At 41.3% G+C, this 24374-nt stretch overlaps 1 protein-coding gene across 3 annotated transcripts; it reads right to left on the reverse strand.

Moving 5' to 3' along the window:
* Window positions 1-8365: 8365 nt before the first annotated feature.
* On the reverse strand, window positions 8366-23850 carry CD86 (CD86 molecule). Of its 3 annotated transcripts, none has more exons than XM_051780295.1 (7): window positions 23563-23850; window positions 18831-19019; window positions 18666-18715; window positions 17031-17372; window positions 12373-12684; window positions 10202-10336; window positions 8366-9398 (listed from the first exon to the last, which is right to left on the reverse strand). In XM_051780295.1, exons 2-7 carry the CDS (start codon window positions 18899-18901, stop codon window positions 9379-9381), a joined length of 930 nt encoding a protein of 309 aa, XP_051636255.1. In that variant the 5' UTR covers window positions 18902-19019; window positions 23563-23850; the 3' UTR covers window positions 8366-9378. The 3 variants fall into 3 exon arrangements, with proteins under 3 accessions (XP_051636255.1, XP_051636254.1, XP_051636256.1); XM_051780294.1 differs by having other exon boundaries at window positions 18831-19057; XM_051780296.1 differs by lacking the exon at window positions 18831-19019.
* Window positions 23851-24374: the final 524 nt, after the last annotated feature.

Below are 24374 nucleotides of genomic sequence, written 5' to 3' on the forward strand. Positions count from 1 at the left end.
TGACACCCCTACCCAGCTTAATACTTTTGTCAGTACCATTCCACATTGCACAGGAGAGTCATTACGGGTGTGTAATAATAGTGATGCTGGAGCTTCCCCCTACAGGTGCCTATTCAACTTACTTAAATGCTTGGGAATCGTTACAGGGATGTAAAAGAATGGATTTTCATGTCTCAGAAGTATAGAGTGGTAATGTAAATTGAAAGGTTTAATACTACACTAAGTAGTTGGGAGGGGGAATAATTAAAACTGAAAAAGGATTATTTTGGTATTTCATATGTTCTCATTCTGCTCCTAATTTTGTTTGGATTGTATAGTACTGACAGTATTAAAATTAAAAGCTTTGACTAGATTTTTTCCAGATTTTTACAAATCCTTTTTCATAATTTCCCTCTTAAGAGTAAGAGTATACTTTAAATTGTTAATAATTTCTCTGAGAGGAAAACTGCTTTCTATCAACTGCAATTTTCACCTTCATGGTTTGTAAAATAGGAACTTCTCCCCTTAGAGACTCTGTGTCCCCACCTCTGATGTGTTATCATCCATATTCTCAATTTTCTGGATGAATTCAATTTTCCCTGTTGCATTCAGTTGTCTGAGGAATTTTACACTTTCAAACATACCTTATAATTCATTTTCCCTCTTTTCTAAACCTGTCTTGTTGTCCCATGTCTTCTTTTTTGCCCCGACTGCCTTAGAATGCTGTTCACATTAATAATTCTCCTTTTCTCTGTGTTTTCTGAGTACCTTCTGATTTGACATTAAAAGTTCCCAAGTAGTGAGTGGAACAAATTGCAAAGAATTTGTTGAGAGTGGGCTAGGCTTGTGGGATTGATCATGAGTGAGGCCTGAGAAGAGGGGGAGAAATGGCAAGAAAACTACAATGTGACATTAAAGATCAGCAAAAGTTCTAGCTGCTGCTGAGGAAAAGGTGTAAAGAGGAAGATGCTGGTGAGATGATTTCTGTCCATGTAGCTCATGACAGAAGAGTGCCCTGGCAGCAAACAGGGCTGGTGCTATCCGGGGCTGTATTGACAGCAGCACTGCCAGTAGATAGAGGGGAACGGCACTACTGGTTTTTACTCAACACTGCTTAGACCACCTCTAGAATACCATGTCCAGTGCTGGGTTCCCCAGCACAAGGAAGACATTGATAAATTCGGACAAGTTTGGTGTGAGACCATCCAGGTGTGATGGGACTGGAGCACCTGCACTGTGAGGAGGGGCCAAGGGAGCTCCCTTTTTTGGCCTGGAGAAGAGATACCAAATTGCATCTTTCGAACACCCACAAGGAGGTTATTGAGATGATGGAGTCATCTGTTTGCAGTGGTGCATGGCGGTAGGATCAGAGATGGCAGCCAGAGGCTGAAAGAAGAGCGGCTCAGGCTGGGCACAAGGTAAAACTTTTTCTCTGGAAGGACAGTCAAGAAGCAGAGCAACCATGTAACTCCTGGAAGGCCATGCCATTTCCATCCTCAAGTCCAGAGAAGGGTAACAAAGCTGTGGAAGGGTCAGGAGAGTAATATCCACTCCTATGAGGAGTGGATGAGGGAGCTGGGATTGTTTAGCCTGGAAAAAAGGCTCAGGGGAGAGTTTACCACTCTTTACAACTACCTGGGAAAGGAGGTTGTAGGCAGGTGTGGGCCAGTTTCTTCTCCCAGGCAACGAGTGACAGGATGAGAGCTTGTCTTAAGCTGTGCCAGGGGAGGTTTAGGTGGGACATCAGGAGGAATTTCTTCACAGAAAGGGTGATTAAACATTGGAATGGGCTGCCCAGGGAGCTGGTGGAGCACCGTCCCTGGAGGTGTTTAAGGAAAGACTGGATGTGACACTTAGTGCCATGGTCACTCTTGTGACAAGGTGGTGTCTGATTAGACTCTATGATCTCGGAGGTCTTTTCCAACCTAATTGATCCTGAGATTCTGTGGCTGTGTTTACAGGACCTGGCAGGACAAGGCCCTGAGCAGGCCAGTCCGGCCTCAGCGCCGACCCCGTTTGGAGCCAGAGGGGGGACCGAGGCCCTACTCAGCCGCTTCCAGCCCTTGACGCTGTGACCCCACTTCTCTGCAGGCACCCCCCGACAGCAGTCCCTGCACAGCCCCCGGGCCGGGGCAGCCGGGCGGCGGGAGCGGCCGCCGGAGCCACCAGGGGGACCCCGCGCCTCAGCCGGCCGTGCCGCCGCCGCCGCTTCTGGATTTACAGGATAAAATTGACGCGGAATTCAAATAAAACTCATGTGGAAACCAAAGGGTGCCGGGGTGTCCGTGCAAGCGGTGCGCACGGGCGGCCCCTCCCTCAGCGGTGACTGCCCGGGGCTGCTCCCCTGCCTCGGGGAGCCTGAGGGGGTCGGGGGAGGCCGCCGGGGCTGCCCGGGGTCTGCAGGCACTGCTGGTCAAGCGTTCCAGGAGGGCAAAGGAGAAGAAAGAGGAATTAAAGAGCCAAGCCCAGCGGTCTGACTGAGGACTGTCATTATCATACATAACGACATTTTCCCTCAGTGCTGTACGGCCACTGCAGCTGTTCGTGTTGGAGTTTAGAGTGGCCAGCTGCAGTCAGCACCCCAAAATTACCCCGCAGATGAGTGTCTGGGATGTGATACCCTTGAATCCAGACTTCTGTGCACTTTTTGCCCATGAGAGAAACCTTAGGAGTAGTAAAACTGATACAAGAAGATAAGTATGTGCCATGGCTCCTGTGTTCTGGGATCAAAAGCCTGCTTTGCATTACTTTAGGGGAAGCTGGGGTTTGATGTTTCAGTTTGTTATGCTGATGGAGCATTTTGGTATATTGCTTCATAAAACCTACTCTGTTCCTATACTGAGTTGTTTTTATACATTTTCTGCTCTGGGTGCATACATAATATTGAAGGACTTAACCACTGACCTAATTAAGGAAGAAACACCTTCCTAAATAGTCTAATTGAATTTCTGTAAAGGCTTAGGTCTGCAAAACAGCTTTCACTTCTGCACACTTCTAGCCTGTTTACCCATGATTTTAAAGATGTTAAGCAATAGCTTTACCTTTTAAGTATAAGCTCTAACTGTAGTTTAACTAAAGCTGAAGAAGAAATTAGTTGTTATTGAGGGTTTTTTTATTTTAAATTATCTTTTCTAATACGGCTGGACAAAGATGACTGGTCATATGATCTGTTGTTATCCATCAGTGCAATTCTGCCAGTTTCAGCCCATCCAATCTGATCAAATCTCAGCTGAGACGCTCTCCAAACAGTGGTTGGACAGTGGATCTTGCACGGTATCCCAGGCATAGAAAGAAAAATCTCTGAAGAAAGAAGATCTCAGAGTTTTAAAGTCCTCTGTCTGGGTGCCTGATCTGTTAGGAAAAGCTCGGTTTCTACCTTGCTCACAATATGCTCTGTTGCCATTGGCAACTTGAGTAATAAAAGCTGTGGCCACTGGTAATTCTTTTAAAAAGCTATCTAGAGATAAGGAATATGATACTGAGCATCTTCTCTCCTTGGGTTTGTCTTGGCTTTTCTTTCCACATATAATCTCTTGCTAGGTATCATAATTTGTTTTCCCTCTAATATTTTGTTAAATCAGTCCCTTTCTATTCCACAGTACAAACATGTAGGCATATATGTATGTATATACTGGATCTTTCATATCCATTCAAGAAACCTGATTACTCTGACTCTCAACTCAGCTTCTCTGTCCCCTTTCCATGCATCAGCGCATGCTGGGAGCTGACAAGCTAGAAAGCAGCTTTGCAGGAATAGACCTGGGGGTCCTGGTGGACACTGCACTGAACATAAATGACAAAGAGTGCTAACGGTATCCTGGACTGCATCAGGAGGAGTGTTGCCGTCAGGTCAAGGAACATGATTCTTCCCCCCTGCTCAGCATCAATGAGGCCACACCTCTAGTACTGTGTCCAATTCTGGGTTCCCCAGTGTGAGTCACTCAGCAGGAAGGATCTCCAATCAATTCAACTGTTGGAATACCAGACAGATTCATCAGGTCCTTTCTCCATTTTCTTCATTGTCTGTATAGGTTGAACTCCATAAACTTCACGTTGTAAACATGCTTTCTAGAGCTTTAGTCACTTTTTATCACTTCTTTTCTAATTCTAATATTTTAACATCTTTTTGAGATATGACTTATGGTTCTGGATACAGTAGTGCATTTAACAGTGCAAAGTAAAGAAGTAAGATCTCTCCTTTGCTTCTGTGTCATAGTCTCATTTTCACACCTGTACAAGTTAAATCAAAAGCATGTTTCAGAAGAGGGCAGGCAATATACACAGTGCATCAGCTGTGCATGTAGGTATGTAACTGCAGTCTGAGCTATCCTCAACTCATCTTTCTGTTTTTTCCTAGGTCTATGTCCTTCTAAAATAATAAGCATTGCTTATTAGAAATGGGTGGCTAGGGATAATTTTTATGATTTTCATTAGTTTCTTTGTTTTAGAGTTCTATTAACAAAAGTAATGGACAAAAAATATGCATGTGTCAGTATCAAGAAACCAGGAAGTGCAGGAAAATTTGATCTTGCATATCTGCTATAAATATCAGAAGTATGTAAGGAGGTATGGCACATCAACAGCTGTAAGTGTACTCTGGATTTCTGGACTTCTGTGCAGAACCTCTCCTTGCTAGTGGCATGTCTGCTGTCTGGAGAGTAGCCTTTCCCAGCTTTCCTGGAGTCTGTGAAGCAGCTCTGCTCTTGATGCATGTGCACTTCCTGTTGCAAGCCAGCCCAGCGTATCACTCTTCTCCTTACACTTTCTCAGACCTCATTCATTTCCAAGTCTATCTCAACTTTCACCAACTTTCTTGTTTAATTGTAGATATTCTCCTGAAAACCTTCTGGTAGTCAATTGTGAGATCAGAAAACATGTCTTGCTTAAATCCTTCCCTGTCTCAGCATTATGGCCCTCCTAGTGCAGAAAACGGAAAACCAAAGAGAGATCAGTTATGAATTATGACAGTCCAGCATTCCAGTGTAGAGAAGTACTTAATATATTTTTTCTTGTTGCCTTCTGAGTTTGGAAAGGAGAAAGAAAAAGAATTTGAAACCAAAACATAGAGGTAATACACACAATAACTAGATTTTTTTAATAGAGTTACCATATTTCTGTGGTTAAATGTAACCTCTGATAGCAAATACTTCACATGAAAGGGTAAAAAATCCACTAAGGGACATTTGCCATGAAATACTTTGTTAATGACAATTTTCTCAGAAGTGACTGTGGAATATTCTGGAAATGTAACACTCCACTGATCCGTCACCTGTTAACCATAGCAGTAGCACTGGTGACATTAAGGAATTTACAGTAAATCTAATTGATTTTCCTCTTCACTAATGACCTGGATGCTGGGAGCAAGTGTACACTCAACAACTTTGAAGATGATGAAAACTTGGAGGAATGGCACACCAGACAGTCATATGGCCATCCAGAGGGATCTCAAGAGGCTGGAGAAATGGGCAGGGAGGGACCTCAAAAAAAAAAAAGAAATTCAAAGTCCTGCACCTTAGGAATAAGAATGCCATTCACAGGTACAGGCTGGGACAAACCATCTGGAAAACAGCTCTGCAGAAAAGGACAGGAGTGGCCTAGTGGACAAGTTGAAGATGAGGCAGCAGTGCGCCCTCGTGGTAAAGGCAGCCAACAGTATCTGGGCTGCGTCAGCGAGAGTATTGCCAGCAGGCTGAGGGAGGTGATCACTGGTGAGGCACCACCTGGAGTCCTGTGCCTAGTTTTGGGCTTCCTAGTAGGCAAGAGACATGGACAGTGGAGAGAGTTCAGTGAAGGACCACAAAGATGATTAAAGGAGTGGAGCATCTCTCATCTGAGCAAAGGCTGAGTACCCCGGGACTGTTCAGCCTGGAGAAGAGAAGCCTTGGAGAGATCTCATTGGTGTGTGTAAGTGCCTGAAGGGAGGGTGCCAAAGAGACCAAGCCAGGCTCTCGGTGGTGTCCAGTAACAGGCCCAAAGTCAATAAGCACAAACTGAAACCCAGGAGTTTCCCTCTGAACACCAGGAAACCCTCTTTTACTGTGAAGGCTGACTGAGCTCTGCACCAATTTGCCCAGATATGTTGTGGAATCTCCCTCCTTGGAGATATTCAGAAGCTGTCTGGACATGGACCTGGGCAATTTGCTCCAGGTGACCCTGCTTGAGCAGGGGGGTTGAGTTGGACAATCTCCCTATGTCCATTCCAGTCTCAGTTATTTGGTGGTTCATTGCTGGTTAATCAGTGAACCTGAAGCAATCTTTCACAACTCTAAGTCTGATGACAGGATTTTACTTTAGGGCATTGGATACTAATTTAACACACCTTTGCAATTTCTGTTAGTATTTTCTGCAGTTCATAATGTTCTACCTGAAAATAAAGGAATGGTGTTTTTAAGTGAAGTTGTTACATGCTGTGGTACATAGAGGTGTATGCTTATTCATTTGCTTGCCATGTTTATAGAGTCACTGAATGACTGAAAGTATGCTGCCAAAGAAAAAAGTGAAGTGTGTGAGGAGAGAGCCTGGAAATCTGAATGTAGCTGTATAGGGGACAAAAATACCAGCACATCAGCACATGCTTTTCCTGTGCCTTGCCACTGTGCTCATTACACCTGCTAGTGCAGAGGATTAATGCATTTGAACAGAAAGAGACAAACTAAGATTTTTCCCTGAAGCCCATCTGCTTTTTTCCCCTTAAATGTCTTTAACTGCAGGAGGGAATTAGAGTTGATTTTAAGAGCAAGAATAAGAGGAGGTAGAGAAATTAAGCAGGTAATAGAAGAAGGTTGGCAGCCTAAAGTAGATGGATGGCAAGGAGGAAAACAAACAACTTCACCAATTAGGAACAAATTAATGATGGAAGGGAATTGTCAAAGGCTAAACCTAACTCACCATGTCACTTTTTCCACTAGCTCCAGCTACAGATAGTGACAGCAAATACTGTATCAGGGTGAAAAGCTCCCTCAGAGGTTCTAAGGCATGTTGCAAAAACTGTTGAATTGCCAAGTGCTTGGAATTATTTTTTTCTCCTAAGTAAATGTGCTATAGGACTCTTGAGTCCTAAAATGGAATCCAGATCCCTTGTCCATTGTGGAGGAACTGATTATTGTTTTTCTCCTATAGAAAAACATGAAGGGTTGGTGATGTTTTTTTTCCCTTAGCGCATAAAGCTGACCAGACAAGCAGCATATCAGAATGTGGGGATCAGCAGGAGAGTTCCAAGACTGTGAGTACAACAACATATGTGTACATGTGTGAATCTAGTCATGGAAGACAAAAGACCCCCAGGGCTCGTTGTTTGGGTAGGAACAAAGTAAGGTTTGACTATTGTTCTGACAACCTCAGTGTTAGTGAGGATTTTAGGTGGATGACTTGAGTGGGAAAGGAAAATGTTGAAAAAAAATGAATGAATTACAGCATGTGTCAAAAAAAGCAGGAGAGACAACACAAATCTAGTGAGTGTATACCTGATTTAGTATACCTGACTGTTTAACGCATGCACTAATTAAGGAACCAAATGGCATCAAGAGTTAGAGAAGATTATGTGACCCACTGGAGATATATCTGACAACCTCCAACACAGAATCAAAAATTTTCAGACTGCAGATTTGTATCTAATCTTTGAGGTGTATAGGTCAGTAGATCAAAGAGGTATGTACACACAGATCTGTGCACATAGAGGCGGCTCCACGGATGAACATATGAAAACCTCCAGTTGTGCCATTCTTGGTCATTTCATCAATTCCTATTTTATTCATTTGTTTTCAAGAAGTAATTCTGGAAATGTTTCCTCTCTGAGAACACCAAATGTCAGTATTCCCCAATATACTGCTTTAATGGAAGGAGAATAAAAACAGCAACACAGGAAAAGACATATGTTTTAATAAATCATTAAATAAGTTTGCTAGCAAGTATAAACTTTTACATAAAAATAAAACCTTTAACTTTTAATAACATTTGAATGATATGAATCTGAATGAAAATATTTGGAATGTTAGTGTAATAGCTTAATAAACTGACTCCCAAATAGTTCAGGTAACTCAAAAAACCATGCATTTCTCTGATACGCTTGAAAAAAGAGTAAAAACTGAGGTGGAATCTAGCAACTCACAATACCATTTAACAGAAAAGAATATTTGCATGCATGAGAAACTGTAGAGAATTTATGTCCCCTAATTGCAATTCTGAGCTGAACTTTGTCTTGAGAATATGATGCCTGTGTCCCTGCTCTTTCTGAAAATGCCAGACCTACAAACACAAGCAAGACCTCAGAAGAATTTTGTCTCAGTTCTACTGTGTTCTTGCTCCTGAAAGATGTCAGTGCTGTTGAAGAATATAAGGTGCAGAGGTCGTTCAGGATTGGAAAGCTGGCACATTCTGAGTGAAAAAGAATCTTTTCTGAAAGGTAAAACTCTCCTATGGCTGAACTTACTACAGTGTATAGATCACTCTATCTTCAGTTTTGAAGCAAAATTAACAAGGGGAGAACATAGTCAACCAAATTGGAACATGACCTACTCATGTAATATTTTTTCATTATCTGCTCAGCTTAATTTTGTATGTTTAGATATACACACATGTATGAATGATACCTCATGCTTTCATTTTCTATCCCTGAACAACATCCACCTGAACAACTACTACGGCATTCGGTCAGAATACAGAAGAACAAAGCATGGAAGTACTAACTGTCTGGGCACATAAAGCTTGGACGATATTAAAAAAAATTAGGATAATCAGAAATTATGTTTAAAGCAGGTATTGCCTTCAGATTATTTCTAGTTTCAAATGCCTGATAGGAATTGCACGACTTTTCTCAGAAGGTGGGGAAATGCCCTGAAGTTCCTCTTACTGGTGTGAAGCTTTACAAGAAAGTTACTGGTACACAGAGCCACACTGGCTCTGCCAAAAGCATTTGTGCCTCATGATTAGGCAGGGGAGTGGAACTAGATGATCTTTAAGGTCCCTTCCAACCCAAGCCATTCTGTGATTCTGTGACTAATAGCCTGCCTGTTTGCAGCAATGGTTATGATTCACAGATTGTGGCCCAACTCCTTCTCTTTCTGAGACATTCCATAACCCATGCAGCTCTGCTTTCTTCATTCACTGTCAGGATTTTACATTTTCAAAGAGCGCAATAAAAGATACATCAAAAATGTAGTCATGCAGAGAGGCAGAGCATCATATTTACTACCATCCCGGAGCAAAAATAAAAACAGAGAACACTGGGCAGTAGGCTTCAGCCATTAGACAAAATGTTGCATGTAGTTCTGTAGGGCATCTGTGGAGGATTCTCGTTCTGGCAGAGACTCTAAAAACATAGGACCTCAGGTCCTGCTGTGTGCTGAGGCAGTTCTCTGTCAGTAGTCTGGCTGATGGCCTCAGTTTCAAGATGGATAGCTTCTAGACTGCTAGACTGACACCTAAAATAGATGAATATGTGATTTACAGAAATGTGATAAATAGGAGCTGAAAAAGAGTTGATAGTAAATGTTCGGTTATCTTAGAATTTGGAAAAAAGAATGAGGTGGGGATCAGGGCCCTTGGCTGTATAGGAAACAGGACTGACTGAGGAATGCATTTCCCTTTTGCTACAAAGAAGAGTAGACTCTGATGTCAGCATGAGGATCCTTTCAGTGCCAAACAAACCCTGGACTGCTGAGTACTAGTCTTGGAAGAAAATAGAGAAATGCAATGCAAAGATCAAATTCTGTTTCTAGTACAAGATGATTCTTGTGTGGGCAGATGAAGTGTGTGGGCAGCTTGTGGTGATCATTCAGCTCTGTGATGATGGAGATCCTTGCACTTCATGTAAGTTCATCCCTTCCCCAGTTCCACCTTTCTTATAAGTAGTGATGGATAAGAACGATTTATACAGTTCAATGATTTTAGGAGCCAAATCTACTCAAAATCCAGTAAAAAAAAAGGTTGAAACTACAGGAAAAGGTGGTAAGCTGGTGCCATGGCAGCCTCACAGAACACGAAGAAGAAGGAGAAGTAGATCCCAGGAGAAGACAGGAGAAAGATGTTTTGACTTGGTGCAGGATGGACTAAGTTATTGTAGGAATTAAATTGTCCTATAGGAATTGTCCTAGGAAGTTTAGCTTAAGTCCAACGTGAAACCTAACTTTCTTTCTTTACCTGTAAAGAAGGTAAAGGGATGATTACAAAGGGTAAAACCTATGACTTGAGGGATGGTAGAGCAGAATGACATGTAATAACTTACTCTGGTTGGTAGACAAGATATTTCTGATCTTCTTCAATATCACAAAACCCAGAAGAAGTGCGACCAGTACAACCACAGCTATAAGCGGGCCAGAGAAATTTATATTTACTTGTTCCACTTCTTTCTCCTGTATCTCTGAATAAGAAAACACAGAAGATTCACACAGGAAATATTTAATTTGGTGACATTAGCTTAAACACTCTATTCCAAAGTTAAGTGACTTAGAAGTTTAGGTAAAGGCCCTCAGCATCCTTTGCTTTTACAGTGCTTTAATAGTGTCAATAAATCACTATGCATATTGTTTTATTTCCATTTCCAAAACCCAGAGAAACTACGAGGTCTTAATCATCACTTCAGCAACAGGAAGGCAAAGCACTCTTTCTGAGGTTTGGGTAACATGTGAGGGATCGGCAACTTAATACAAGAGCCTAGGAGGCAGCTACTGTGCTAATGCTACTGTGCAAGTTCAAAGAACCTCGGATATGTTACTACTTGGTATCTGTTGCAAATGATGGTCAAAGCCTAATGAAATGCTGGAAGGGATGTGAAAGTAGCAGGGAATGCAAAGGACTTTCCTTCTATTTCTGGTTTTTGTGTTTTTGAGGTTTTGGTTGGTAGGGTTAGCAGCTGGTAGAGGTTCAGTTATTGCCAAACAAAACTTATGTTTATGCAGAGTTTCTGGTTTCTTACCATCTCTGCTTATCAGGTGACTACTTTCATAAAGCCAGGGAGGAGGGAATAATTGAGGAGGATGCAGCATTATTGTTAATATAGCTAATATAGCCATGTCAACATTCACAAGGAATGTGTAGAGCTAAACAAACCTTAGAAGACTTCTGGATTGTATTTTAATATTATTTAAAAGTCCTAGAATTTTAAAAACATTAGAGGCAGTTTGCCATTGATAACTTAACTTTTTAGCTAAATTTATATTAAGGAAACTGCACTGTAGAAATTTTTCAGAAAAAGTGGCAAGGTTCTTTTACATCTGCAGAAGGAAAGTGCATGTCTGTACTACCCTGGCAGGCTTTCCTGCAATGCTACCATTCCCTCTTGGTTCCCCGTTCCTGTCAGTTGAAGCACAGCTCTTCATCTTCAGCATTGTCTTAAAGAGACATGTGCAAGACAACCAAACTTATGACCAAACTGGGAATTGTCTATTTTGGTGTGCTTGTGCCATAGTTTACAAACAAAAGTATAGCCAAAGGTGTCTTCCTGTTCCAGAAAATAAATAAAATACTGCTTTAATTTAAATAAAGGATCAGTCACGTGGAACCCTGAGATAATCCAACAGTAAAGTCATATTGAAACTCAGGTCCCCAGCTTCATCTTGCAAGAGGTGTCTCAAAAAAGACACAATCTCAGAGAACAAAAATCCCCAAATAGTCATTTTGGAATGTGCACTTAATTCTGCCAAATGTTATGAAAACCACCAGGAATGCTTCTAATACTAGTCCAAGTTTCATGGCCTTTACACTTAAACTCAGCACAGTCTATATGGCAGTTTGTGAACCAAATATGGTCCAGGGGGCTCTTCTGTTTTGCCTTCTGCCTTTCTGTAAGGAATGATTAAGAATAGCAGCTCGAGCACTTTAAACCATAAGAAAGAAAACCCTTTTTTACTTGTCAGGGTAGTCAAAATCTGGAACGCTTGCTGAGAGAGGTTGTGGAGTCTTTATCCTGGGAGGTATTTAAAATTCAACTGGATAAGGCCCTGTGCTAACTATTGACCCTACTTTGAGCAGAGTGGTTGAACTAGATCATTTCCAGATGCCTCTTCCAACCTCAACAGTTCTCTGAGTCTGTGAAGTATCAACCTCTCTCAAAAGCTATCACCTCTGGAGGTTGCTGCCTAATCCAGACATCCAGGTTGCTTTGTTGCTACTACAGCATATTCTAGGGAAGAGATGAATAGGGATGATGTGTTCTGGATTGTGTAACAGTAGCCTTCCTTCTCTGTGCCCTCTCCTTGCTGTAATAAGATTTCCCATGTGGAAAAGAAAGGGAGTTCAGTGGCAAACAGATGGAGAACATACAACCCTTGTAACAAACTGCTACTACGAGTTAGGGTTTGCTCCCTACCCTGACTATGCTGCTATTTGTGATCAGCTCTACTGCAATACACCCTGCTCCTACCCATGCAAAAATGGAATGGGCAAATAGAGACTCACCAATATGTAGTGGTGCTGAGACAAGGATTCCCAGCTGCTCTCTGAGGTGAAGCAAGCAGCTAATATTAGTGAGGCTGTTTGTAGGAACTGGGATATTCAGCTTGCTAGTAACATTGTACAGCTTTGTTACAGCATCCTGTGAGATGTCCATGTGAGGCATATGCTTGTATGTTGTGTTTTCATATGAAATTAGCCAAGTCATCTCCTTGGGCTCTGGATAACCTCCAATGGATGAACAGGAAAGATTCAAGTATCCATTGGGCTTTAGTTCCCCAGTGTGCAGTTGTGCTATCTCAGGTTGACTGTAGTTGGCTGAAACAGACCAAAGAGAAAGCATCATGAGCCAGGCATACCACATTTCTGACAGTTCCTGTGAATTATTTAAGATTTTCAGGCAGAAACAACTCTAAAGAGTTTTCCTCAGGAAGACAATGGGTGTTGCAAGAAGGGGTTTTTTATGTTTTGTTTGTTTTTTTTGTTTGGTTTGGTTTGGTTTGGTTTTTGTTTTGTTTGTTTGGGTTTTTGGTTGGTTGGTTTTTGTTGTTGTTGTGTTTTTTTGTTTTGTTTTGTTTTGTTGTTGTTTGTTGTGGGTTTTTTTGGTGTATATGTAGACTTATTACTTCTTGTCCTCAGGGTGTTTCAAGGATGTAAGTCTGATCAGCAAGACAATGGGCCTCTATCTCTCCCACCTCCTTTAGACACATTGACACCTCAGAATAATCAAACCTGGTCTGCTTACGGGTAATGGCTTAAGCAAATATGGGAAGGGGACACAATGCTGCCTACTTTTGACCTCCTGAATGGGTAAGGGGAAAACCACAAACTTGTAACTGTGAAATGTAGAGAAAGAGATCATCTGAGAGAATTCAGATGGAGTAAGTTGGAGGTGCAGGGCTGTCATGAGCAGAAATATCCTTGCTGTCTGTCAATACTGTGAGCAAACATTTTGCAACATATAAAGTAATTCACTCATCAGAGCTAAGGCTTCCCTTAACTTAGCTTTTTAGGTAGAAAAGACCATAGCATAAGGTTTTTTTACTTTGTGTCACTTGGTACTCATTGGAGTCAATGAAAAACACACCCGTTACTTTAAAAACTGAAGTTTCCCAGGCAAGAAATAGTGAAACAGAATTGGGAAGAACCATTTAAACATAAAATATGAATGAAAAAATAGAAGATTTTAACCACTACTTTCTCTTAAATAATCTCCTAAATATTCTCAACCAGGATTTTTCTGGTTAAAAGGTAAGTAGACTCTAATGGGAAAGGAGAAGGAGAGAAGGTAGCCATAATACTGACTGCATGTTGGCATACAACAACTTAAAAAAACCCAAACAACAGCCCCTTCCCAAAAATTAGCAACAAACCCCAAGAAACAGACTCAAGACTTCATTGAAAATGCTTCATTATTTTAGTGCCAATAGGACTAAAGAAAATAAGGAGAAATATTGAAGAAGGGGAAAAGGATTCTTAGAAAAATATGTGCCTAAAAGGGTCTTGCTCTTCTGAACAGACATTCAGTCTGCTGGATCCAGGATTTAATCCTTGCCCTACTGTATTCTTAATGGATGAATGAAGAAACATGATGTTGCTTTTATTTGCTCTATCCTAGCACACAGGGAATAGGATTTAGTTTAGTCACTTAAATCTCCCCAAGAGACTCCGCGGATATGAAATCAAAATTGAAAAAGCCCCCCCTTTTCATACCCCAAAATTTAGTTAAGTTGTCCCTCAGGAAAGCTCAAGCTTTCTCTTTCTCCTCAAGGTCTGACTTGCTTAGCTGACTGCTGTCAGACTTCTGGTCTGGAGAATTTATTCTCTCCTTGATATTTTATAGAGATGGCAGGATTGTAATCCATGGCTGTGAGACTTGTCACATCATCCAAGTGATTTAAGGGTTTCAATCTTATTGACAGTAAGCAAGTGGAAATAGTGGAATATACTCGGCATTTCTGTTTTATAGCTTCTGGAACCTCAATTTACTGAAAAGTGATGTTGGTTGCATGCAGGGTGTGGACTACATATATGTGAGTTTTTTGTTGTTAGCAGAAAAGCACATTTCAGAACATCTTTCATAGTTAAAGATAGTATCTTCCAAAAAGGCTATGGGTTTAGATTCAATACTTCAAGAGACAGCAGATCCATCAAACCCTTACTATTTTTCTCAATGGCTTAATCATCCTACTTGGTTTTGTTCTATTTTCTCAAGTGACAATGTGTCTTACTTCTCACTTGCTTCCAGACACTGACTATCACTGAATTAATTAACCCTTTTAAAATTTTTTAATATCCAGTATTTTATGTATATTTCAGGTTCCCACACTCTGGAAACAAGATTCTTCTCATTATTCTGTGTTATAAGGTAATCAGATTGTTATTTTAACATCTCTAGTTGGACTGTATTTTTTCCAGCCTTCAGATAACTTTAGTAGAGCTTTTCTTCATACTTTACAGTTTTTCAACCTCCCTTTTCAAATGAGGTCACAAACTGTAAGTCTCTTTTCTGACATCAGCTTAATTTCCAGCACTTTGAATAGTGCATATTTTGAACAGCTTCCCTAGCTTCACCTACTTCCCTTATTGATTCATCCAGAAGATGCACTGCAGACATGCTATTGCAGCAGATTTTCCAGTTAAGCAGCTTGTCATCATGGTCTCTACCTTGCACGTTTTAAGAGCCAAAGTTTTCCACTGTGAAGCCTTCCCTTTTTTTCTGGGGAAGGATCTGAGTTCATTGTTATTATACGTCATCCTGGCTGTACCCAATACATACAACATACATATTATAGAGTCATAGAATCTCCTGAGTTGGAAGGGACCCACAAGGATCATCAAAGGCCAACTCCTTGCCCTTCACCCCAAGAATCACATCATGTGCCTGGAAGCATTGTCCCAACACTTTTTGAACTCTGGCAGGCTTGGTGGTGTAACCACTTCCCTGGGGATCCTGTTCCAGTGCCCAACCACCCTCTGGATGAAAAACCTTCGCCTAATATCCAACTAAACCTCCCCTGACACAGCTTCATGCTATCTGTATATGGTACTAATGTAATACATAAAAATAACCGGTGTAAACTGTATTAGAAGCTACTTCAGTATTTCTGAATAGGCTTGGTTATCAAGTGATCTAGATAGCTTTGTGTGACTGCCCTATCATTCTTGTACAGCACACAATCTTTCTGAAGTCCATTTTAAGTGCGACATGCCAAACTACAAAAAGCCCTCCATGTATGATATGAGATTCTAATTAAAAAACAGCATGTAAGCACAGGTACATTTCAACATTTGCATTTTCCCTTCAACATCTGTATTTTTCTTCAAATTATTTTGAAGGGATTTTTTTAAAATATGGTTTTATACTGCTCCTTTGTTTAGGAATTTATTGAACAAAGAGCCATTTGGAAGGAACCCAGCAGCACATAGTTCAGACAGTCTTCCTGAGATAAACCTTACGAGGTGTAGGAGAGTCTTAGTGCTTAAATATGAGATATCTATACCATGTTGCTCAGATGTTGGCTAAGCTGATAACTGACTTAACTGTTTGAACTAATTGAGTAATTGATGCTAAGCATCTCTTAAATTGGAGGCCTTGATACTGAGTGCACATTATGAGCTTCTGAGTTCTAAAACTTCACTGAAAATGCTTGTCAAGTAGATCCTGGGAGAATCAAAATGAACAATCTAGGTTTTCTATTTGTGGATCGAGGGAACACTTGCTGGTAACACAAAGCTAAACAGGCTCAGATATTCTGGTACTCCATTTTTGCCTGCAGTTACACAGGGCCTGTTCTCTTTTAGATTAGTATGCTGAAGCCTGAAAACACCAGTGGAAGTTAGAAGTTATTAATGGCTAGCACTATCACAGTGGAAGACAGAACACAGGCATATTGTTAAAGGTTGCTAACAGAATAGTTTAAAATAGAAAAACATTAGGATTATACATTAGGAATTATTAAAAATATTAGAAAATATTAGGAAAAGATTGATGCCTCATTTCCATTTCCCTGTTAAAAGACTTACTGCCTTTTCCTCTTATTACAAAAAATTCTCTGGTGCAAAAAATCAGGTTGAATCTCATTAATGCATACATTTTTTTCTTCAGAGATATTTTCAGTTTTCCTTTAACTGCACATATGAATTTCTACTCCTCCATGCGAGCTGTTCTTTTCTTTATTTTCCCTGTGATTTATATGATCATAAAATAGCTGGGTGTTTGCAGAGATCTTGCTATGTTTCAATTCTAATGTACCACCAACGATGATAACTACTGCTACTTTTAATAGAAGGTAGTGCATCAGATGCAAAGAAAGTTTATTTTCCAGAGTCCTTAAAGTCATAAAACTTGCAGGAGGCAAGAGGAAGAAGGCAGAATGGTTTTCACTGTAAAATATGACAGGGTGGAAATCAGGAATCATGTAATATCGAGCAAATTATTGCCTCATTTTCTACTTCTTCTGATTACTTCTACTTGAGTACTTTTCATTCACAGATAACGATTTCCTATTGAGAATGCTCTTATCCATCTTTAGAAATTCTACTCCTGTGCAGGTACATTTTCAGTGGCTTGGAGGCAGGACCCGTACTTCTGGACTGAGTAAAGTCACAGAGAATCCCCCCAAAACCCTCCGAGCAGATGGCAATTGGAAGAGATTACTTACCAGTGATGTGCAGTGAACACTCAGACGTGTGTATGACCTTTGGTGGTCCTTCCTTTTTGTGCTGTACGATACACTCATAGTGTCCCTCATCCTTAACTCCTGCATTTAACAATTGCAAGGTCCATTTGTCCATATCCACCTTGGTGCGATTTATATACTCAGGACTAAGGTGATCACGTTTTTCTTCACCGTAGTATACTTCGTGCACCACTCTATGAGAGCCTTTTTGCCAAAAAACTATTAAGTCCCTCATGTCAATTTTCTGAGAGTTTGGAAAATAGCAGGATAGGTATGCAGTGTGATTGAGAAATGCCTTCACCTGATGCACACTGGCAGCAATACCTTAGACAGAGAGAGAGAAAAATTGAGATTTCCACCAGCTACAAAAGAACACCAAGTTGGGCTCACAGAGGCAACACTTAATGGCAGTGGCAATAAAACCACCAGCATTTAGACACAAATTCTCCCACTAGGTATGACAAGACAAGTAGTTGTTCAAACCGACACACTTAGTCTTATGGAGTTCAAGTCATAAAACTGTTTCTTATTTTTCTTCCTATATTTTACTTTCCCAGGAAGGTTTACCACACAGAGATTGTGAGTATCTATATTTTAGAAGACTAATCTGCAGGCCTAAGGTCCAAACCATTCTTGTTCATAGCATCCTGAGTGAAATGAAATTCTGCCCCAGAAGAGACAGCTGCACAACTCCTTTTTAAAAAGTTGAGTTCATTCTCCTAATAAAACAACACAGCATTGGAGTTTTGAAGAAAATGTGAAGTACACACTGTTTGGTAAATGTGAGTGTCTAGGGAATGTATGACCAGAAGGTCAGAAACAGGTGAACACTTTCAGTCTCAATGAAGAATTAATCTAAAGTTTAATGACAAATTAAATGTCAGATTTTACTGCTCTGTAATTAATCTAGAGTTTAATGACAGATTAAATGTCAGATTTAACTGTTCTGTTGCTGATCTTGTTAACAAAAATGGTCAATAAACAAAATTATGCCTTCCTGCAAAAAAAGGATGAACCATATTACACAAAAGATGAGTTTTCTCCCACTTTCATCCACGCACGTATCCATTTTTATGGGTGGCAAAGGGCTCTGAGGACTGTCTTTTCTTGGAATAAGAAATGCAGTCCTCTGTCGCAGAAGATGCAAACATCTCTGCTGTGTTCAAAACGTGGAGAAGATTTACAGTATCTCTCCTGCTGCAAAGTTTTGACTGTTCTTCTAGAGCACCAGACAGCAAAATGATCTCTGCAGATGCCTAAAACTCCAGTTGTCCCATATCAAACTGTCAGTTTCCAGTTTAATACTGCTCTTCTCTATAATACACACAGGTGATATACACACATTTTAAAGACAGATTTAAATTGAAAATTTAAGAGCAACATAAAATAAGTGTAATATAAAGATATAAACTTGAAGAGAGAAAGTACTTACTATATATATTTTATAGAGTACCTGCACACAATTTAAATACAACACATAGGTTATATGACCTTGACTGTGCAATGGAAATGATTAATTATTACTAAGGAATGAGCTTCTTAGTGGATGAGATAGTATCCCATAGCAGGACACACAAAATCAAAACAGTTTTAACTATTTAAAAATGTGCCTTTTACCTGGGACAGATATCATAGCACAAAGGAAGAATATGCAGACCTCCATGACACTGTAAGAAGGAGGAAAGAAATATGTTAGAAGTTGAAAACACTCCAGTACTCCCAAAGAAATAGTAAACCAAAAAGTTTTAGCAAGAGAGAGAGTATTGAGAAAGTTACTCTCACCTTTTTCCATAGACTGGTGCAAGGACTTCTGTGTGTTTCTCAGCCTTCAGCAACAACATCAAGCATGGCATGGCAGATCTCTGGTTTACAGAGAAGCTGATGTGGTGCAAGACTACTGCAGACTGTGCATGCCATGGGAGGAACACAGAGTCCACGGGGTGCAGTGGGCAAGACAAGTACTCAGAACGCCTGAAGCGGGGGAAAGAGGAATGGGGAGCATGCTTGACCTGGCAGTGTGGGAAGAAGATGGGGGAATTGAAAGTAGAGGGGGAGGAGAGGGTGACACAGAAGGAGGAGGTGGGGGAGACGGCGTGATGATGTCAGCTACCAGAAGTGATGAAGTGTGTGACCTTCAGTTTTGTAACAGGAACCTGTCCTTCACAACAATAAAAGTAATGGAGAGAAATCCTGTACGATTGTAAAAGTTGAGGCTAAACAGCACACAGTTTGTGGTAAAGAAAAATGGGTATCTTTTTAGAAAAAAAGAAAAAAATCCTGTGATTTGTCTCATAAGCAAACACTTCTCTGGGTGCTTGGGTTCATGGTAAATCCTGGTAAACAGCCAAATGTCATTCCCATGCACTGGTCAGAGAACAGCACCTGCATCTGACTGGTCTGTGCTTGCTAGTTAGCATTTTAGCAGCGCCTTTGTGTTTTTTGTGTGCATTTTCCATATATTTGGGAGAAGCCTCCACACTATCCTTGCCAAGATCCTTCACCCTCCTCCTTTAAACAGCTCCAAAGAGTCCTGTTTTGCTGGAGCAGATGTGAAAACTCTGCAGCTGTCATACTACTTAAAACCAGTGAGATTGCTGTCTGCTGTCAGTTTCCTGATGGTTCCCTATTTTTCGTCATGTTTTATTTCAGGCTGGTACACTTGGGTCTTTACCCTGGGTCACTGGTCTCTTCTTCTATTTAATACAGAATTCCACTCAGTCCACTGACATATTTTTTGTATGTGTACTGTAACGTACAGAACCGCCAATAATTTTTCCAGGTTCATCCTACCTTTTCTTAGGAAAGGGGAAAAAGAAGTCCAACTGTCTCAGAGGATATAGATAGTTTTTTCTGTGATACAGCTGTCATAGCAGAAGAGAAGGAAAGGGAGGGAGGGCTCATGCAGAATCCATTGTTGTAGACAGGGGTCATCCTCTTTCTACTCTGGCTGCCCTACTACATGGTGAACTGTTATCAAGGGGTTTTCTTCCCAGGCTGGGCTCCACTGAGTTAAACCACGCAACTGACTGCCTAAATAAAAAGGCACGTGCCAAGCCACTGACAACTATTTCTCAGCAAATAAATAAGAATTTTTGCTTTCAATCAAGAAAAAAATAAAGGATAGCCCTATTTTTTTTTTAATTCAATGCAGATGTGTAAGAGGAGAAGTTAAAACAATTTAGCAACTGGAGACATAAGTGGAGAGACTGTACTGCTATAGCTGGGCATGTTTTGCAATGACTGTCTCACAGGAGCAAAGACCAAAACCGGAACTGAAAACAGGAGTGAGAGAGAGACAAAACCCAGGCAAGAATACCAGATAACACTTGCTTGCCTTTCTTGAGGGGTTATATTTGAGCTGTGAGAACAGAAGTCTCAAAAGATCCTACATGGTTTCCTGGCTGCCATCTTCCAGGAGAAGGCATGTTGCTGGCGATGCTTGCATGAAGAAGGATCCCATGAGTCTGCAGGTGGGAATTACACCCACATTCCCTGCAGAGGGGAATTGCTTGTCACTGAGTGTGTGACAAGCTGCTTCTCTCATATGAGCTGCTTTATAGAGAGAAGCTGAATCATTAACTGGGACACTACAACTTCAGTGCTGCATGCAGCTTTTCTTCCCCTTTTTTACAAAATGTCTTTAAAAACCAAATGCAGATCCTTAGAGCCAGTATTCAGGAAGGCTGAAGGAAGGGGAATTACACAGTTGGCTTCTTACATTTCTTTGGCGCATTCAGTACAAATTCTGTGCTCAATTCTCTCTTATATCTGCAGGCCATTGAAAGTCTTCTTGTGTCCTAGAATTGATTAGCAATGGGGGCTAGGTAAGAGAGGAAAGATAGACTTAGCTTCAGGATATGGCCTGCTGCTGGCAAACGGTGCAGACCAAACTGCCCTCTTTGTAGCCATGGCCCAGTGCATGAGCACACTGCTCCACTTCAGAGCATTGTGGTCTGTGTATGGATGTGCAGTTTTCCTGGTCACAGGCTGAGTGCATCCATCTGTGGAAGCGGCACTTTTTCATGGTGCCAATGATAACTGATGAGATGAGAGTGGTTTGAAGACCTGTGGCTTTAGAATTATCTCTGACATTCAGAATAATGTGAGGTCAGTCCATGGGGAGACACACATTTTCCCCTGCTAAATAAGGCTAGCGCTATGTGTTGTGTCTTTCTTGTATTTTGAAGCTTTGTCAGCCATTCCTGGAGATGTCTTTATGACTCACAATTACAAATCATGTGTGGACATCAGAGATGAAAAATGGAGAAGTATATTAATTGAAATTCTGTCAGTATGCAGCCAGTAGTCACACTCAAACCCTTTATTTACTATCTCTTCAGTCCAATCACTGAAAGGAGAAGAAACCACATGAATACACACACTTTACAGGCCTGATTCACGACCGGATTGGTTTGGCCCAAACAAGTCTGAGAAAACTCATGAAACAGTCCCCACTTGTCTCAGTACAGGGGGATTCCTGTCCTGAATCATAGATTCATAGAATCATAGAATGTTAAGGTTTGGAAGGGACGTTAAAGATCACCTAGTCCCAAGCTCCCCTGCCATGGTCAGGGACAACTCTCACTAGACCAGGTTGCTCAAGGCTATATCCAACCTGTCCTCGAACACTGCCAGGGATGGGGAATCCCCAACCTCCCTGGACAATCTGTTTCAGTGTCTCACTACTCTCACAGTAAAGAATTTCTTCCTAATATCCAACCTAAATTTCCCCCTTTCAACTTGTACCCACTACTCCTTGTCCTGTCACCAGAGTTCCTGATGAAGATCCGCTCTCCAGCTTCCCTGTAGCCCCCTTCAGATACTGGAAGATTGCTATTTGGTCTCCATGCAGCCTTCTCTTCTCTAAGCTGAACAGCCCAAACTTTCTCAGCCTCTCTTCATAAGGTAGGTGTTCTTATCAACTTCCTGGCCCTGCTTTGGACTTTCTCCAACAGCTCAATGTCCTTTTTATGTTGGGGGCACCAGAATTTTACGCAGTACTCCAGGTGGGGTCTCTCAAGAGCAGAGTAGAGGGGGCCACACACCTCCCTCAACCTGCTGGCCACGCTCCTTTTGATGCAGCCCCAGGTACATGTGCCTTTCTGTGCTGCAAGCGCAGCACAGTCGAGTTTTTCATCAAGCATCACCCCCAAGTCCTTTTCTGCAGAGCTGCTCTCAGTCACTTCTCCGCCCAACCTGTTGTGTCTGGGATTGCCACAAGCCAAGTGTAGGACCTTGCACTTTGCTTTGTTCAACTTCACGAGGTTTGCATGTCACGGTGCCTCTGGATGACAAAGAACTCTAAAATCGATGTTTGGGAAAAACGGCGACTTCACTCCCTTTACTTTTGAGGGCAATTGCCAGAAAGCTCGGTGTGACTTAGTTTGAGATTGGCTTGTGCTTTCTGTCTCCTGTTCCTCCCAATCCAGCATGTGAAAACCAGCATGTAAAACCCCAACAGGCACACTGAAGCATAAAGGTCTTGGAGTAAACAAGAGCTTTACCAATATGCTTGTCTGGGTTTTCATTTGCTCTCTTTTTTGCTGTTTTCAGTTTTGGATGTAGTCATTAACTTTTGAAAGACACTCACATCTGTGCTCTTTGACTCCTAAGTTCCTTCACTGCCCCTCAGTTCCTTCCAAAATGTTCCTTTCTTGCATGGTCTCAGATGTAATTAGCTTATTTTCTTACATTGGGTACCCATACTCTATGGGAAGGCTCCTGCCCCATGTTTCTTGTTGAACTCAAAACAAAACTAAAGACCAAAGTAGTAAATCATTCTTTTGACTTCTCTAATGTGGGGATTTTTCTGAAATTTCCACCCACTTGCAACACTGAGTAGTTCCACAAGCAGTGCTGTGAGCCTCCTGGCGGCAGAACATCTCTAAGACTTTCCACTCCTGACCTGAAAGCTATCCTAGCAGCTACTAAATTAAATTATCCTAAAAATGCATTTACCAGCCTTCTCCCATGTAAACACAGGTTGATTGAACAAGTGTTATCAAAGGAAGTCACAATTTAAGAAAATTCTCTTACCGTGGCAAGTTCAGAGAAGTCTGTGGTGCCCTTCACCCAAATACTGTGCCATACAACCATATAATATCCATAGAGGGACATATTTTAAAAAGATACCATTACTCAGGCGACTTGTGTTTCCTCTGTGCTTCTCCAGTTAGAAAGTGTCACTGTTTTAAACGATCGCGAAACTTTTCCTATTGCTCATTCTTTTAAAACAATTTTTTTACACCAAGTTACATTTAAAAATTCTGGGCTTATTGTTTAATTATATTGTTATTATATGAAAAAATACAACTCTCTGTCCCCCTAATTTTTCATTTCTGAACGGATTTTTCATTCTTTCCCATTATCCCCTCTCTAAGTAACATCCTTTAATTATATCCAAGATCTCCAGGAGAACCATGACTTTCACTATGATTCTGGGATAACTTTGCCCTAACATCTAGAAACTCCTCTTTTGATAGCAATTAAGAAACACCAATTATTTAAATAATACCTTTGGTCCAAAGATCACGGAGCATTCCACTGCTTCTGCAAGCAGAATTCTTCATCCGCAAGTAGGGTGAGGTATCTCTGAGAGAGAGCACAGCGGCTGCCTAACGACACACAGTCCCACTGCACAAATCATAGGACACGAAAGTATTCTCCCTGCAAGGGAAACAGGAGGGGGGGGGAAATTCAGAGGGGAAGAATGTCATCAACCAGAATTAGACATTCATTAGGATTAGCTGTGGTGTTTGAGTTCCACCTAAAGGACACGTCAGGTTGACATATTTTTCCACACTCTAAGCTACATCTGGCCACAGAATTGGCAAGTTGCTTGAACCACTTCTGCAGCACAGGTACCATACCTGTCCTGCTTTCCCAGCCCTTGTACTTGCCTCAAGGCTAGTCAAGCAAACTTGTCAGCTGGGAAGTAGCAATTGCTGGGTTTACTTCTCATCAAATCACACTAAACTGTTTGACTTCACAGTGAAACAGAGAAGGAGCACACCCTGTTCCCATAGAGGTCACAACTTAGAGATGTTAGATGATTAACAAACCAGACAATTGCTGGAGTCTCTTCGAGAGGGAAGAAGAGGGAATTCAAATGCCCACTCCCAGGTTGTCCCTCTTCCAAGCCTACTATTTCTGCACAGGACACTGCCTGGAAATAGCATCATGGCTACACAATGCAGTGCAGGCATAACCTCAGATAGCAGTTTGCAGGGCACCTCTGATGTCAAGGTATGTACTGTATACAGAAGGATGAATCTGTACTTGATTCCTAAGCTATATGCAAACACAGCTAACAAGGATTAGCAGCCA

The sequence above is a fragment of the Manacus candei genome, unplaced genomic scaffold (genome assembly GCF_025592945.1).
Source record: "Manacus candei isolate 608988 ecotype Guabito, Panama unplaced genomic scaffold, ASM2559294v1 h1tg000014l, whole genome shotgun sequence".
Lineage (NCBI taxonomy): Eukaryota > Metazoa > Chordata > Aves > Passeriformes > Pipridae > Manacus > Manacus candei.

What these genes read in the sequence shown, in the direction of transcription:
- CD86 (XM_051780295.1), bottom strand. Translation starts at nt 18,901, where the DNA reads ATGCCATGCTTGATGTTGTTGCTGAAGGCTGAGAAACACACAGAAGTC. An exon ending in GCACCAGTCTATGGAAAAAG is followed by an intron (nt 18,716 to 18,830) that starts GTGAGAGTAACT and finishes TCCTTCTTACAG; the next exon opens with TGTCATGGAGGTCTGCATAT. An exon ending in CTCAGCACCACTACATATTG is followed by an intron (nt 10,337 to 12,372) that starts GTGAGTCTCTAT and finishes TTTCTTATTCAG; the next exon opens with AGATACAGGAGAAAGAAGTG.